Source organism: Schistocerca piceifrons, chromosome 1 (genome assembly GCF_021461385.2).
Source record: "Schistocerca piceifrons isolate TAMUIC-IGC-003096 chromosome 1, iqSchPice1.1, whole genome shotgun sequence".
NCBI classification, from domain to species: Eukaryota; Metazoa; Arthropoda; class Insecta; order Orthoptera; family Acrididae; genus Schistocerca; species Schistocerca piceifrons.
This window is the reverse complement of record NC_060138.1, coordinates 550,449,542-550,466,462: the sequence shown is the minus strand read 5'-3', so window position 1 is coordinate 550,466,462 and position 16,921 is coordinate 550,449,542. Positions and strand designations below refer to the sequence as shown.

Genomic DNA, 16,921 nt, shown 5'->3' with positions numbered 1-16,921 from the left:
TTCCAGCAGATTTCTATGCTCTACTCATGTGTAGTATCCAGGATTACTACCCATCAAGAATAAAGTCTCGTGTATGAATTTCTAACATGTTGTTTACATCTGACATTCCAACACTGTAAACCACTGAGCATGGTAACGTTATCTCTGTGACATCACCCTGTGTGGTTCTAAGTTTAGAATACATTATGTTTGTGATGATGTCAGTATCCCCAAGATGGCTGACATGGGGATATGAATGCAGTCCCAAATAGTTGTTCCAATTCTGGTGGCACTGTAGTTGTTTACCCCCACCACTCATCATCAGTACAGGGTTACCTGTCATCAAGCGAACTCACCACTTGTGCTATACACCCCATAGTGAAAGGCAAGTCATCATCATGATGAAATGTCATCAGAGATATTCCACCTCCAGAGAGTGAGAGAGACAGACAGAGTGAGAGAGAGAGAGAGAGAGAGAGAGAGAGAGAGAGAGAGAGAGAGAGAGAGAGAGAGAGAGAGAGAGAGAGGGGAGGGGGGAGGGAGGGAGGATGCAGTGCCTACTACATGTGAGGAGCAGCAGCAACACAAGATATCAAGCCAGCATGCAGCTTACAACACATTGGGGCGGAAATCTATATGTTTAAGCAGCCACAGAAGTAGAAAGAAGTCAGCCTGGACACAAGCTTTCTGGTGTAGCTCCTGGCATAAAAAATGTTAGTGTCATGTGACTAGGGCCTCCCGTCGGGTAGACCATTCGCCGGGTGCAAGTCTTTTGATTTGATGCCACATCAGCGACTTGTGCGTCGATGGGGATGAAATGATGATGATTAGGACAACAAAACACGGAGTCCCTGAGCAGAGAAAATCTCTGACCCAGAGTGGAGTCAAACCCGGGCCCTTAGGATAGACATTCTGTCGCGCTGACCACTCAACTACTGGGAACGGACAGCTCCTGCCATGCTGGACTGGAAATTAAGTCAGCATGAAAAAATAAATAGCTTCCAGACTTCCAGTTTCCATTATCATATGAACCATTTCTCAACCCACTACCACGGTTTAATGCAGCTATGTAAGTGATACTATTCGCTGCAACATACAAGTTGAATGAGAATGACAATAAATGAATAGTTGTTGGCATCTTCTCAAATCATGAATTAAACTTAATAGTAATTTTTGGAAGTCCACGGGTTATTGATATGAAAATAGTGCTTTCAGACTATGTATGGTATCAGTTATGTCAGATTTCAATGCAAATAAAAGCTATGTTTAATGTTCAAAAACTACAGTGTTACCGGTTTGTCATACAATATGTGTGGTTGACTATCCAAGAACACTGAAAACATACAACCAGAATACCACACAGTGCATTCACTGCTGGGGGCCAAAATTCAGAAACTTGATGTGCACTAGTTCAGTCATCTAGAGTGCAGTGTATGACCATGGTGAATAGTGACCATATGTACATGAATTTTTTGAAGATGCCTGGCATGCACTTGAAGAGCTTACACATCAGAACTTTTGAGAGGAAGCCTTTGGTATGAATTTCAGTGCATACTGTGCTTTAGTATGCAGTATATACAAAGTAACTGCTCTTCATTACCTGACATTGCTATATAATTATGTGCATATTTATATTTGTTTCTGTGCCATACTATGTTAAACCAGGATATAAAAGTGAAAATAAATGAGTATTTATTTCCATAAACTGTGTTTCATTCGTAAAAATAACTAAAGCATGTTGAAAAGAATATATAGTTAATACAGTTAAAGTAAAAATGATTTCAAAATTTTTTACGTGTTCAGAAATAATGATAAACAGATGGTCAGAACATATCTTGCAAGGGGGGGGGGGGCTGGAAATATTTACCAATGGGCAGAAACATCAAGAAGAACTTAGCTCAACAATTGAATATATACAGAGAAGGGCAATACAAATTGTCACAATGTGGACTTCCTCAGATTGGTCAGGTGTGTTTGTTACCATTACATCTAATTTATTTCTATTGTGGGTGAGGTTCTAAACTATCTGTTCTAGGTATTTTGCAGGGAAGCCATTTCATAATGTTTTACAAGGTGCCTTGTCACACCCACACTAACACACTAACAAACTATAACTATCCCACTTAACTGTTGGATCATTAAAGTCTCCTCCAATGATTACAGTATGATTAGGGAAATTTGTACCAGCTAAATGGAGGTTTTCTTTAAAGTTTTCAGTTACATCAGAAGGTGCATCTGGTGGCTAATAGACGGATGCTACTATAATTTTACGCCCACCCTTTGTACTTAGTCATGTCAAAACACTCCACCCCCTTGGCTGACTGGGGAGCACATCTGACTACCATACAGCAGGACCGGGTTTGATTCCCAGAGGAGTCGGAGATTTTCCCCACTCAGGGCCTACGTGCTGTGTTGTCTTGTCTTCATCATCATCTACATGCAACTCGTCCAGTGTGGCATCACCTGAAACGACTTGCAGCTCGGCAGCTGAACTACCCCAGGAGGGGACTAACAGCCATCAATGCCATTCAATCATTTCATCTCACATGCAGCTTCAATTTCCTCTTGGTGGACCTAAGTTTCTTGTCTACTGTGACATACGGGGTGTTACAAAATGGTACGGCCAAACTTTCAGGAAACATTCCTCACACACAAATAAAGAAAGAGATGTTATGTGGACATGTGTCCAGAAACGCTTAATTTCCATGTTAGAGCTCATTTTACTTTCGTCAGTATGTACTGTACTTCCTCGATTCACCGCCAGTTGGCCCAATTGAAGGAAGGTAATGTTGACTTCGGTGCTTGTGTTGACATGCGACTCATTGCTCTATATAATATCATCAAGCACATCAGTACGTAGCATCAACAGGTTAGTGTTCATCACGAACGTGGTTTTGCAGTCAGTGCAATGTCTACAAATGCGGAGTTGGCAGATGCCCATTTGATGTATGGATTAGCACGGGGCAATAGCCGTGGCGCGGTACGTTTGTATCGAGACAGATTGCCAGAACGAAGGTGTCCCGACAGGAAGACGTTCGAAGCAATTGATCGGCGTCTTAGGGAGCACGGAACATTCCAGCCTATGACTCGCGACTGGGGAAGACCTAGAACGACGAGAACATCTGCAATGGACGAGGCAATTCTTCGTGCAGTTGACGATAACCCTAATGTCAGCGTCAGAGAAGTTGCTGCTGTACAAGGTAACGTTGACCACGTCACTGTATGGAGAGTGCTACGGGAGAACCAGTTGTTTCCGTACCATGTACAGCATGTACAGGCACTATCAGCAGCTGATTGGCCTCCACGGCTACACTTCTGCAAGTGGTTCATCCAACAATGTGTCAATCCTCATTTCAGTGCAAATGTTCTCTTTACGGATGAGGCTTCATTCCAACGTGATCAAATTGTAAATTTTCACAATCAACATGTGTGGGCTGACGAGAATCCGCACGCAATTGTGCAATCACGTCATCAACACAGATTTTCTGTGAACGTTTGGGCAGGCATTGTTGGTGATGTCTTGATTGGGCCCCATGTTCTTCCACCTACGCTCAATGGAGCACATTATCATGATTTGATACGGGATACTCTACCTGCTCTGGTAGAACATGTGCCTTTACAAGTACGATACAACATGTGGTTCATGCACAATGGAGATCCTGCACATTTCAGTCGAAGCTTCTCAACAACAGATTCGGTGACTGATAGATTGCTAAAGGCAGACCAATTCCATGGCCTCCACTCTCTCCTGACCTCAACCCTCTTGACTTCGATTTATGGCGGCATTTGAAAGCTCTTGTCTACGCAACCTCGGTACCAAATAAAGACACTCTTGGTGCTCGTATTGTGGACGGCTGTGATACAATACGCCATTCTCCAGGGCTGCATCAGGGATTCCATGGCTGGCCATGGTGGTCGTGCGGTTCTAGGCGCTGCAGTCCGGTACAGCGGGACTGCTATGGTCGCAGGTTCGAATCCTGCCTCGGGCATGGATGTGTGTGATGTCCTTAGGTTAGTTAGGTTTAAGTAGTTCTAAGTTCTAGGGGACTGATGACCTAAGATGTTAAGTCCCATAGTGCTCAGAGCCATTTGAACCATTTTTTGGATTCCATGCGATGGAGGGTGGATGCATGTATCCTCGCTAATGGAGGACATTTTGAACATTTCTTGTAACAAAGTGTTTGAAGTCACGCTGGTACGTTCTGTTGCTGTGTGGTTCCATTCCATGATTAATGTGATTTGACTAGAAGTAATAAAATGAGCTCTAACATGGAAAGTAAGCGTTTATGGACACATGTCCACATAACATATTTTCTTTCTCTGTGTGTGAGGAATCTTTCCTGAAAGTTTGGCCATACCTTTTTGTAACACCCTGTATACATTTCCCTATCCTGTTGGTGTATGCTTAATCTTGTTCAAAGCTCGCATTTCTGTCAAAATCAGGTCATAACTAGCTTTCTGAGCCTAATATTATGTGAGCTACAGTGGTTTTTAAGAGGGCTTAAAACTCTGACACTTTGTTACGAAAGCTTCTGCACTTAAATACGTGAGTTGTTATACTCTCATCTCTGGAGGGCATTTCTTTGGATCTTACACTGATACTTCTGGGTCAAAATGATGTCGCATTTGCACCAAGTCTTGTGAACTGTAGGTTATTGTGACTTGACGTGATGGACAGTGTGAATGCAGCCTGGCATGACGGTACTGTTATGTGATGTGACTGTGCCATGACAACCAGTGTGAACTGGTCTTCAGAAAAGGTAAATGTTATTTTTCGTATTAGGTGCCACAACCACCAAGATAAGCCTAACTCACTCAGTTCAGGTAAACAGGGATTTTGACATGATAGCGAGTATTTGTATGCTACTTGCAACAATTCAGACAAATAATACAGTGGGTAAAATGTCAAGTACATTAAATATTAAGTGCAAACAAATGAAAAATCATTGCAGTGAGTCTTATGAAGAATTGAGATTCTTCTTCATGTGTATTTGGTGTTACCTTTGAGTCACAATTATAACTTATAAAATTCGAGAACAACTGCAGTACACAACATTAATCTTTGTATACTCCAAGACAGGTGTTTTGGTTTATACATTAATAGTTTAATTTATGTGTTTTTCACATCTAGTAGTTCATATTTTTGGAAACTCGCAATGGTATGGAATGTATAAATAAATTAAAAAAAAATGGCCTGCTGGTACACGTTTTATCAGTGACAACTTGGTGACACAATGACTTTCATAAAAATTAGTATTTATTCTTAAGACAAAATAGATATTTATTCGTCTTTGAAACAGTTTTTTTATATCCAACAAACAAACAAACACAGAACGAGGATAAAGAGCTAATTTACTGCACCATAGCCAACAGTGAGGTATTCCTGCACAATGATTAATTACAAACTGTATCAGTACCCATTATGGTGATGTGTGTTTGTTGTTTGTAAATACCCTATTACTCCCAAATGATTTCTATTTTCTACGGATTTGCAGTTTTCCCATTCCCGCTGGAAGTTCGTATGGCATGTCCTCACTCAAAGCTCTGTGTGTGCAGATATCTATGCATGCAGATCACTTGCAAACGTGGTATGTTCACATCACGCATTTTCGAATCTAGTGCTCGACCTCCTTTTGTCGGTGTAGAAAAGAAATTTCAGTGACAAGCGACCTCTCCTCATACTGTAACATCAAAGTTTACTTCATTTATTTAAAAATGGAGATAATTCTCAACTTGTGTTAAAAAAAAGAAAAAAAACAGGAAACAAAATGCTAGAAACTGAAAGACAGATCAAAATGATGTACATAGTGGTTGATTAAGCAAATGCAGTTTTCGCACATAAATTTACTTCGGGAATTGCAGGGTGAATTCGAAGACTGGCTTAATTATTTGAGGATGGATTTAGAAACATATAATTATCTCTTGGCGCCCATAACTCCTAGTATAGTACGAAAGGAACCTTGTGTGAGGAGAGCAATTTCTTCACACGAATGATTAAGGTGATGTTAAGATTCCTGGTAACAGGAGCTACAAGGATCTAGAACTTGCTATTGAAATTTCAATACAAGCATTGACTGAAATCATACCTGACACATACGAGCTATTTACGTTATTCTGAAGGATGATTCGATGAAGACAATTAAAGTAATTTGCTTCAGTTCTGAAAGTTATAGATCATATTTTTACAGTTTTGTATGTGTTTGAGGCACAGTATAGTTCAGTTTGTTTCTAAGTCGAGATTTTCGATTCCCTGCGTGAAGTCTACCAGCAACTTTTGCACTAGACTAGAAAATTCCATTCTAGAACTCTAGTCAGGGATCATTGTACATCTGGAAATTTTTACTTGTGGTAGTGAATCCTACAGTTACCGCTAAATCGCTCTTTTTATGAATCGCAAATTATATTAGGATGTAAGCGAAGTATAATAATAAGTGGAAGTGTAATAACAAGTATGTATCTTGTTCCAAAGTCTTCTATTATTAGTTTACTGGTAACGCAATACTTTGAGTTTACTGTTGTTTAGAACAAATAAAGCCTACTTTTTGTTGCTACCCTGTCACAACTGATGTTAGATTATGGTATAGGGCAGTACTGAGTGAATTCCCTGGCACCAGATCGAATAGATTTCGCTGCTTTGCTTTTTTCCGTAAACAGTCCGTAACGAATATTTTTTTTTTAATTATGTACTGTTTCCGTGTTCGCTGTAGGGTCACCCGCTCTTACTTTCTTTGTTAAAGAATTGTAAGCAGCTGCCTTCTCGTCCATACCGCCGTATTCGCTGCTTTTAATTTTCCACAAAAGTGTATGACTCTTATAAAGAAAATTCGGGTATGAACTATCTAGAACACTGGCATGTATCTGCCATTTTAAAATTCACAGTGCGCACACAGCCGAAAGACACCTTAGTTTTAGAGTCAGATGTGCGGCAGTCACCTGTCCATTCGCTCCACCTTGTCTGCGCAATGCTTAGCCAAGAACAATGGTTGGTGTGATTCGAACCCATAGATCTGAGAAATCGCACTCAAACGTCTAACCCCAACTTCCAGGTTTACACACATGTCATATCTCAACAAATCTCCTGTAGCACGCAACGATCTTTTTGCGCAGACGCTTTGTATGCATTCATTTGCGCAGACAGCTCTTTACGTTTGTATGGGAATAAATGTTGGTTTGCAAAGATATGTACCTTTGTGCGTAGATTGGGCGGGAAAATTTTGCCGCCAAAGCTGCCGAAGTGGGAGCGTTGTGATCAGAACGGTGTGAGTTGTGTGAAAACTGGAAAATGGAAGGGTTTGATGATCCCGGTATATTTTTTTCGGATAATTTTGGCGGTGATGATCAGGCCAGTGAATCGCGTCTCACGCTGCAAAGTACTAAGAAGAAATTTAAACAGTTTTTGAAGCAGTTTCATGAAGGAAATTTTAATTATAAATACAGGTAATGTTTTCAGTTTTATGTGCTTTTGTAATTGATGATGAATGTTATAAATACGTTTTGATGAAATAAGATAAATTTTGTGCGGACGTTTTACTCATATACTGCTATTGGCATTGAAACCAAAGACAGCATGGTATACGTTGTGGAAGGAATCATTTAGATCATTTGGGTGCAATAAAAGATCTTGTTTTGATCTTCGTTATGTATACGTGTTCGCAGTTTGTTCCTCGAAATTAGCGGTTTTATTATCATTGATGCATGAACGATAGTTCTTCATTGTAGAGTGAATGGCGTAGATGTACAAAGGAAGTTACCAAACCAAATAAAAACTATGATATTTTAAGTGTCGAAGGAGAATTTGGCTTATGAAATTATGCTAACAGACGACTGTGTAACGAAAACCATTAGACGGAAGGTACTGTGCGGTTTGATCGTAACATTTATATAAAAATACAAACGTCTCATTAAGAACTTCTGTTTTACTAAAAACTAACAGAAAACGCGTAGGTGTTATGAATACCATAAAGAGTTGACTGATTTGTTGTGAATATAGTAAAATTTGAGTACTGCCGTGCTACACATTTCCTTTTGTTTTCTTCTCCCAAGTTCAGCGTGAATGAGCTTTAGATTGATGTTGCCAACTCAAGGCTTCACTTTTATGTCCATGTCTCGTGCACGAGGCGCCGTGATTTTTGTGCATATGTATTTTTAACGTTTTGCTACTATGAAAATTAAAGAGGGTTAAGGGGAAAGCAGTATATAAATTTAACCCTGTGGTAATTACAAAATCTTTGGTGAGAAATGGAATGTGAGATATGTGAAGCCATTGTTGAAATCCTTATCTTGTTTCACACACACTGAATAATATTTGTTGGTCATGTAAGATTTTGCTTCGTTCTTCTGTACAAACACAGTATTTTTTAATGTAAGACTTGATTTACTGTACATCTCATACTGTTCTGCTTCGTGATTGTATCTATGAAATTAATATTACCAGCTCACCTGTCTCTCCTAATATGCTAATTTAGATCACTGCATCACTGCCCCCCCCCCCCCTTATGTCTAGGACTTGTTAACTTCATATAGTAGGGAATTGGCCTTTGGCCCCAAATCTGTAGCTTTTTTTTTTACTTGAGGCCTCATTAGTAAATTGGAATGAACTACTGTTGCCACAGGAAATTAAAGGAAGGGCATATAGAATGTCAGCAGATGTTTTATTCTTATGAGATTGTCAGTGGAAATCTGATGAAATCCATCAGAAATGATTTATCTGTGACATTGCAGTACTCTTGTCCAAAACTGTGTTGTTTGTTGATTCTTGTGTAAAATGCCGTAATTCATCCATACCAGACACAGCAGAAGAATAATGGATTAGGCTTCCAATTGATCCACTGTTAAACCTTGAACACACTATTGAGATAAGTTAGGACGTCTTGGACAAATTGGGCTTATTAGCAGAAGATCACTGTCAAGTAATCTTTCAAAGTACCCAAAGAAATTCTGGCATATAGAAAGACTATTAGTGGCAGCAAAGTTAGTGTCCAGCCCTTAGCAAATGAGGCAGGAACTGAAATTTAGGGTAGCAAATCAAAAGCTGAAATGGTTGACTCTGCTTTGAAATGGTCATTCCATTGGAAAACTGAGGAGAATTGCCCAGTTTTAATCCTCGTACCACTGAAAATATGAATGAAATAAGTAATAGTGTCAGTGGTGTTGAGAAATAGCTGAAATTGTTGAAACTGAACAAAGCTCCAGGCCCCAGTGGAAACCCTGTCAGATTCTATACTGAATTTGTGGCTGACATTGCCCCTCTTCTAACTATAACCTATCATAGATCTCTTGAACAAAAAACCGTGCACAGTTCGTGGATAAAGGCACAGGTTACACCCGTCTACAAGACAGGTAGTAAATCTGATTCACAAAACTAATGTTAAATATCCTTGATATTGATTTGTTTTAGAATCTTTGAACATATTCTGAGATCAAACATAATGTGAGGTATCTTGAACAGAACAACCTCCTCAGTGCCTGCCAGCATGGATTTTGAATACATCAATCCTGTGAAACCCAAGTTGCACTTTTTTCACACGATATACTGAAACCTTTGGATCTGGTAGATGCTGTATTTCTTGGTTCCCAAAAGCATTTGACTCAATACCAAGCCTACACTTATTGTCAAAAGTATGATTATATGGGCTATCAAGTGAAATTTGTGTCTAGATTAAGGCCTTTTTGGTAGGAAGGACACAGAATGTTATCTTGGGTGGAAAGTCATCAGATGTAGCAGTAACTTCAGGTGTGCCTCAGGGAAGTGTGTTGGAACCCTAGCTGCTCATATTTTATATTTATGATCTTGCAGGCAATATTATTAGTAACCTCAGGCCTTTTGCAGATGATGCAGTTATCTATAACGAAGTACTATATGAAAGAAGCTGCATAATAATTCAGTCAGGTCTTGGTAAGATTTCAATGTGGTGCAGAGATTGGCAGCATGCTCTAAATGGTCAGAAATGTAAAATTGTACAGTCACAAAATGAAAAAAATGTAGTGTCCTATGACTATAACATCAGTGAGTCACTATTGGAATCTGCCAACTCATACAAATACTTTTTGTGTAACACTTTAATGAAATGGAATGATCACATAGGTTCAGTTGTGGGTAAAGCAGGTGGTAGACTTTGGTTTGTTGGTATAATATTGGGGAAGTGCAATCAGTCTACTAAGGAGATTGCTTACAAATCAGTCGTTCGACCAGTTCGAGAATATTGCTCAATTGTGTGGGACGCGTATCAGATAGGAGTAGCGGGATATTGAAGGTATACAGAGAAGGGCAGCACGAATGGTCACAGGTTTATTTAATCCATGGAAGTTTCACAGCGATACTGAACGAACTGAACTGGAAGACTTGTGAAGATAGATGTAAACTATCACTAGTAAGTCTATTAAAAGTTTCAAGAATTGGCTTTAAATGATTACTCAATGCATATACTACAACCCCCTATATATTACTCACATAGGGATCTTGAGGATAAGATTAGAATAATTATTGCATGAGACATTCAATTAATCGTTCTTCCTGCATTCCATACGTGAATGCAACTGTAATAAACTGATACAGTGGGACGTATCCCTCTGCTATGCACCTCATGGTGGTTTGCAGAACATAGATGTAGATGTTATCTTGTTGAAAGACTTTAAAGATACAACATGGGTTCCAGCCTTAATATCTCAGAAATGTAATGGGCGCTTTCCAATTACGGATTATTGAGCCAGAGATGATAGTGTTGAGTACCTGATGGCACATCATACTGCCACACAAGTTGCTGTTCCATATGACAGTGACGAATGCAAACTGGGAATGTTCACTCTCAGAGCCTCCTCACACGTCTATTGTGACGCTGTACACAGAGCTGGTACATGTTGGAAAAGGTGTGACTTCAAGCTTAAGCCCAGTGTTATTGTTGGGTGCGTGAGGATTGGCTCTCCTCTTCTAGTCGCTACAAAAAAGGAAGCCCCAACACTACTTATACTAAGTATATAGTAATCGATGCATGATCATGCTGTCTGTGTGGATACTTGAACAATGGCATTGTTTGACTCAAGATAAATGATGTGGCTGCATGAGAGTGCACAGCTGAGGGAACAATATAATTTTTCCTCGGATGCTGGTTGCATTGGGTTGTAAAGATGCTGCACAGCAGCGAATGTGGTCTTCCTTAACTGACACATTTTATATTCACATGATGTTCATGGAGTCCCATTCAACATGATCGAAATGTTACAGAATGATAAACATGGTCTTGATAGGCCACAATCCTGCTGCTGTCTAGTGCTGTCACTGCTAGTAGGTGTTTCTGCATAATACATTAGATGTAACCGAACCACATTATGAAAAGGAAAGTTACTTCCTACCATATAGTGGAAATGTTGAGTCGCAGATAGGCATAACAAAAAGATTATCACAAATAAATAAAGCTTTCGACCATTAAGGACTTCAGAAGATAAACACACACACACACACACACACACACACACACACACACACACACGACCGCAGTCTCAGGCAACTGAAACTACACTGGAAGCAGTAGCACCAGTGTGTGATGGGAGTGGCAACTGGGTGGGTGTAAGGAGGAGATGGGGAGGGATAGGGATAGTATGCTGGGGGTGGTGGACAGCAAAGTGATGGAGGTTAGATGGAGGGCATGGGGTGGGGGGGGGGGGGGGCAGAAGTAGTGGAAAAGGAGAGAAATAAAAAGACTGAGTGTGATTGTGGAATGATAGCTGTGTAGTGCTGGAATGGGAGCAGGGAAGGGTCTGGATGGGTAAGAATAGTGACTGACAACGGTTGAGGCCAGGACAGTTACAGGAATGTAGGATGTATTGCAGTGAGAGTTTCCATCTAAGCAATTCAGAAAAGCTGAAGCAGTCATTGAAATGAAAGTTGTCATGTTTGGCAGTTTGTTCAGCAACAGGGTAGTCCACTTGTTTCTTGGACACAGTTTGTCGGTGGCCATTCATGCAGACAGACAGCTTGTTGGTTGTCATGCCCACATAGAATACAGCGCAGTGGTTGCAGCTTATCTTGTAGATCACATGACTGGTTTCGCAGGTAACCCTGCCTTTGGTAGGATAGGTGATGTTCATGACCGGACTGGAGTAGGTGGTGGTGGGAGGATGTATGGGACAGGTCTTGAATCTAGGTCTATTACAGGAGTATGAACCATTAGGTAAGGGGTAAGGGTTTGGGAGCAGGGGTTGATAAGGATGGATATTGTGTAGGTTTGCTGGACAGCAGAATGCCACTGTGGGAGGTGTGGGAAGGATAGTGGCCAGAACATTTGTCATTTCAGTGCGCAACAAAAGGTAGTAGAAACCCTGGCAGAGAATGTAATTCAGTTGCTCCAGTTATGGGTGGTACTGAGTTATGTGGGGAATGCTCCTTTGCGGCCACATGGTAGGACCCGAAGTTAATATATTTCCATTCTGCTTTAGGAATCATTAACTTAAAAAGACTGCATGAATGGTTCTGTAAAGGGCTCAATATCAGGGCTGACTCAGTCCTTCCCTGCCATCCCGTCCAGTAAGTGTCCCCTGATGCAGGGTTCTGGGAAACTTTTCTGAACTCCATCCCTTTTTAAGCCTCAACAGTCCTGCAGCATCAAAGGAAATCCTCCTCAAATGTTCTAACCTTATATGGCAGACATGCAACTTCCCGAACTCATGGAGGGAGGTGGTTCTGATTACTCTCCTGAAACCAGGACAGGACCGTTCGTCTCCCAATAGTTTCAGGAGTATCGCCTTAACGGGCTGCATAGGAAAGACTCTGGAGCGAATGATTAATCACGTGGTCTGATTGTTAAAAGACCAGACCAGTCCTTAGCTGCTCTGTCTGGCTTTCGGAGAGTTTGGTCCACTGTTGACAACCTGACTCTGCTACAGGCAGCTATTCAGCATGCTTTCCTATGCAACCATCACTGCATCGGTATGTTCTTTTATATCAGTAAGGCATATGATACCACTTGGAGATACTGCATTCTCACACAACTGCGTTAAAGGAGCTTTCATGGCCACCTCCCCATCTTCATATGGTCTCCTGTTTTTAAAAAAGAGGTGGAGCCCCTCCACGCCCACACCGGCATGATGGCCACTCAAAAGGTCTACTGGCATCTCTGCATAAGGGTTTGATTTGATTTTAACAGGGAAGCTATAACAGCTTAGGTCTAACCTGCCACTGCCCGCACCAAAACTAAGTTTATTGTGCTGTATTGCTCCCTGTATATTTAGTGAATCCAACCAGTGCCCTTAAATAGTGCAAAGAATCCCTCTACCAGTTTTTTGTTAGACAGGTCTAGTTGTCCCGAAGATTCTGTATCCTTCACTCTCCAGTGCCATGCATTCGAAGATTAGGTGTGATGCAGTTTCTTCACCCTCATCACAGATCCTGGATTTAGGATCCTCTTCCATTATACCCATTGTGTGTAGGTGTTTTTTGAAATTCCAATGGCCGGTCATCAGTCCAGTCATGAGTTTGATCACTTTCCTGTTCAATCCCAGGATTACAGAGCCACTTTTAAAATGCCTCTTGGGTATCATTACCTTACCATGTTTTTGTTTATGGACCTTGGTCCAATATCCTACGTGCTGTTTACTAAGCCAGAAGCCAGTTCCGTAGTTCTAATTTTATCATAGCCTTCGTGATTGTCAGGACAGGTCCTGGTCCAATAAATGGAGTTGTTGCCCCCATCCTAGCCAATATGTCGGCTTGTTCATTGCCACAGATCCCGGAGTGGCCAGGGACCCGCACTAGGTTTACCCTATTGCTTCCCCCCGAGCTCCACCAGAGCCCTGTGGCATTCTGCAACAATCTTAGATCTAGTTGCAGGAGCTGCCAATGATTTCAGGGCTGCCTAGCTGTCTGAATAGGTGTAGATGCTATGATCCTTGTAGCACCTACACATATTCTCCTCCACACATGCCCTGATTGCAGTAATTTCAGCTTGGAATATGCAAGCCAGTTTTCTTAGAGAGATGATGCCCTCTGGTCTTGGCTGAACCCCGTACACCTCTGCCCCAACGCCTTGGTCTATTTTCGACCCATCAGTGAACCAAATGATGTCCCCCGTACGGTGTCGAACTGTTTTTCCCCATTGCTCCCTGCTTCCAGTTATTGTGCTGCTTGTCAAAGCAGTTGGAAGTTACTATATAGTTGGCAGGCATTTCCCCAGCCATTCCTGTATTTACCTCACTCACTATCTTAGTGTGAGATTCTGGATACCCAAATGAAACCCAGTTTTTGCCAGTTTTAAGTCTGTGTGCCCCAGCTGCTGCCTCCACCTTGACCCAAAGGTGTAGTGGAGGCATGTCCAGCATGGCTTCCATTCCAGCTAATTCTGCCTCTTATGGCTAAGCAGGCCAATCTCTGCTCCTTAGCTGCAAGCCACTGTTCTACCTTCTTCCACCACACTACGGCCCAGTAGGAAATCCTAGGTCTGACCACTGTGGTGTACATCCAGTGCATACCCCTGGGGCTTAGGCCCCAGTTTTTGCCACAAGCCCTTCTAGTACTCACTAGAGCATTTTTGCCTTGGAGCAGATACTCTTAATGTGAGGGGTCCACGTTAACTTCTCATTTAAGGTTACCCCTCGATATTTCACTATCCCCTTCACAAATAGTTTCATCGAAGAGCTTTAGATTCCAACTTTGAGTGTTGAATATCTATCTTCTTAGGATTAACCCTCAGATCCTGTTTAATGTACCAATTTTGCACAGTGTCCAAACCTCTTTGTGCCATATTTATAACTGTGTCAGTAAATTTGCGAAGCATAACTATGACAAGGTCATCTGCGTATCCTTGGCCGAAGCATTGTCTGGAATTTAATTCCTCAATGAGTTCGTTCACCACTGGATTCCACAATACATAATAGAGGGGACAAAACTCCTCCTTGAGGACAGCCTCTAGTGGTGTTAATTACCATATTTTCAGTCATCATGGTAGCCTCTACCTTCCTTCCACTAAGCATGGCCCTGGTCCACCTGCATATAGTTTTCCCCAGGTCATGCACCTCTGCTGCTCTTATCATGGAATCGAAGGTCGTGTTACTGAAGGCCCCCTCGATATCCAGGAAGATGCAGAGGTCTATTTCTTGGAAGTTAATTGCTTTCTCCACCTTCCCGAGTTGGTGGACAGCTGTCTTACATGATTTACCTGGTTGATATGCTTGTTCGTTTGAGTGTAGAGGGGTGCTACTTAGCCTCCTCTCTCCAACATATACATTAAACAGTTTTTCCAATGTTTTGAGAATGGAGGAGGACAGACTGATTGGTCCCATAGCCTTAGCCTTAGCATGATCATTTCTCCCTCACTTTGGAATGAAAGCAACCTTCACTGCCCTCATAGCATTGAGAATGATTCCTACTGCTAGGCTAACCCTGAACAGCCTGAATAGGACTCTTATGAGCTTCTCTCCTGCCTGTTGGAGGAGAGTTGGAAAAATTCCATCTGGACCAGGTGACTTGAACGGTTGGAAAAATTCCATCTGGGCCAGGTGACTTGAACGGTTGGAATGTTCCCACCACCCATTGGATTTTATTAAAGTTCACACACTCTTTGGCCGATTCCCAGTCCTCTCTTTGAGTGCCTGAGAACCGTTGTCTCTCCGGGATCACATTCTGATCTGTGTTGTCCGGCAGAGCATATTGAGGAAAGTGAGTTTTGAGGAGCAGTTCCGGTGTCTCATGTGCTGTCTTCGTATATTCCCCATCCTCCTTCCTCAGCATACTTCCTGGATTGGTTGGTATTCTAGTGAGAATCCTGTGAAGTCTAGCTTGTGCAGCCATACTCTCCACTTCCTCACAGAATACCTTTCAGGATGCCTTCTTTGCTTGTCTGATTGCAAGATTGTAGTTGACAAGGGCCTCATGATATTTAGCCCAGTGTCGTTTATGTCTCGCAATATTAAACAGTCTACGAACTTGTTTTCTTTGCATTTCCAAGTTGTTGTTCCACCTAGGCACACTCCTATTTGTGCACTTCTTGGTGATTGTGCAGTTGTCCTGATATGAGGTCACTATGGCTACTTCCTCAAATTCTACTGGCTTCCTTATCGAGGATTTAATTTCCGATAAGCCTAAGTCAAGGTCCCTCCTATATGTCTCCCAGTCTGTTTTCCTGGGATTCCTATAGGTCATGGTCTGTCTGATTCCCATTTCAACCTTGAATTTAATGTACATTTGGTCCGATGAGGATGGCTCCAACAGCACATGTCATTGTTTGACATAGCTGCCCATCAAATGGAACTAAAGGTTATGTCAATTACTTCTTCTCTTCTACTGTTCCTGAACGTTGGTTCATTGCCCCTATTCAGGACATCTAAGCTGTTATCTAAAAGAAGTTCAAGAAGGTACTCACCTCTACTGTTGGTGTCCTTGATGCCCCACACTAGGTTGTGGGCATTGGCGTCGCATCCCACCAGCAGTTGGTCATTTCTTACATAGATGTATGGTCTGGAGTTTCTTAGATTTCTAGCATAAATCAGCTTACCTCCAGTGCCACCGAGGCTCGATACACCCACTTTATATAAATAAGGTTCTTGTATCAGGGCCACGTCCACTTCCTGCTTGCCCAGGCAGTGACTCAGGCCAGCAGAGGCCCCTTTACTATACTGCAGATTAATCTGCAGCATCTCCAGTCTGTCTTGCTGCCGTCTTTGAGGTCTGTAAGAACCCTGTTGGCGACCTGCAAGAACCCTAAAAACAATTTCAGGTCCTGCTCCCGCATCACCTTCAGGGACTCTCCGACCTCCACTGCCAGGGTTCATCCTTCCGCTGCAACCTTCTGGTTGATCATTCTCCAATCTTCTGTCGAGACTTTTGGATTCTGGCCCCCTATTTTCCTAAACAGAGTCGTAGGAGACACTTCCTTAAGGATCTTTGGTACCCATATTGAGATCTTTGCTCTCTGAAGAAGCTCTGCTGCCGTCTTAACCAGCAGCTTCACAACTT

At 41.9% G+C, this 16,921-nt stretch overlaps 1 protein-coding gene across 2 annotated transcripts in view; it reads left to right on the top strand.

Moving 5' to 3' along the window:
- Nucleotides 1-7,184: 7,184 nt before the first annotated feature.
- The window catches only part of LOC124800482 (DNA replication licensing factor mcm5), an 83,371-nt gene continuing 73,634 nt past the window's right edge, over nt 7,185-16,921 (top strand). Inside the window, exon 1 of one of the 2 annotated variants that reach the window (XM_047262998.1) lies at nt 7,185-7,416. In XM_047262998.1, coding sequence (XP_047118954.1) covers nt 7,262-7,416 — 155 coding nt within the window. In that variant the 5' untranslated portion in view covers nt 7,185-7,261. Of the gene's footprint in view, nt 7,417-7,663; nt 7,832-16,921 lie in introns of those variants that run through there. The other variant, XM_047262999.1, reaches the window with a different exon arrangement.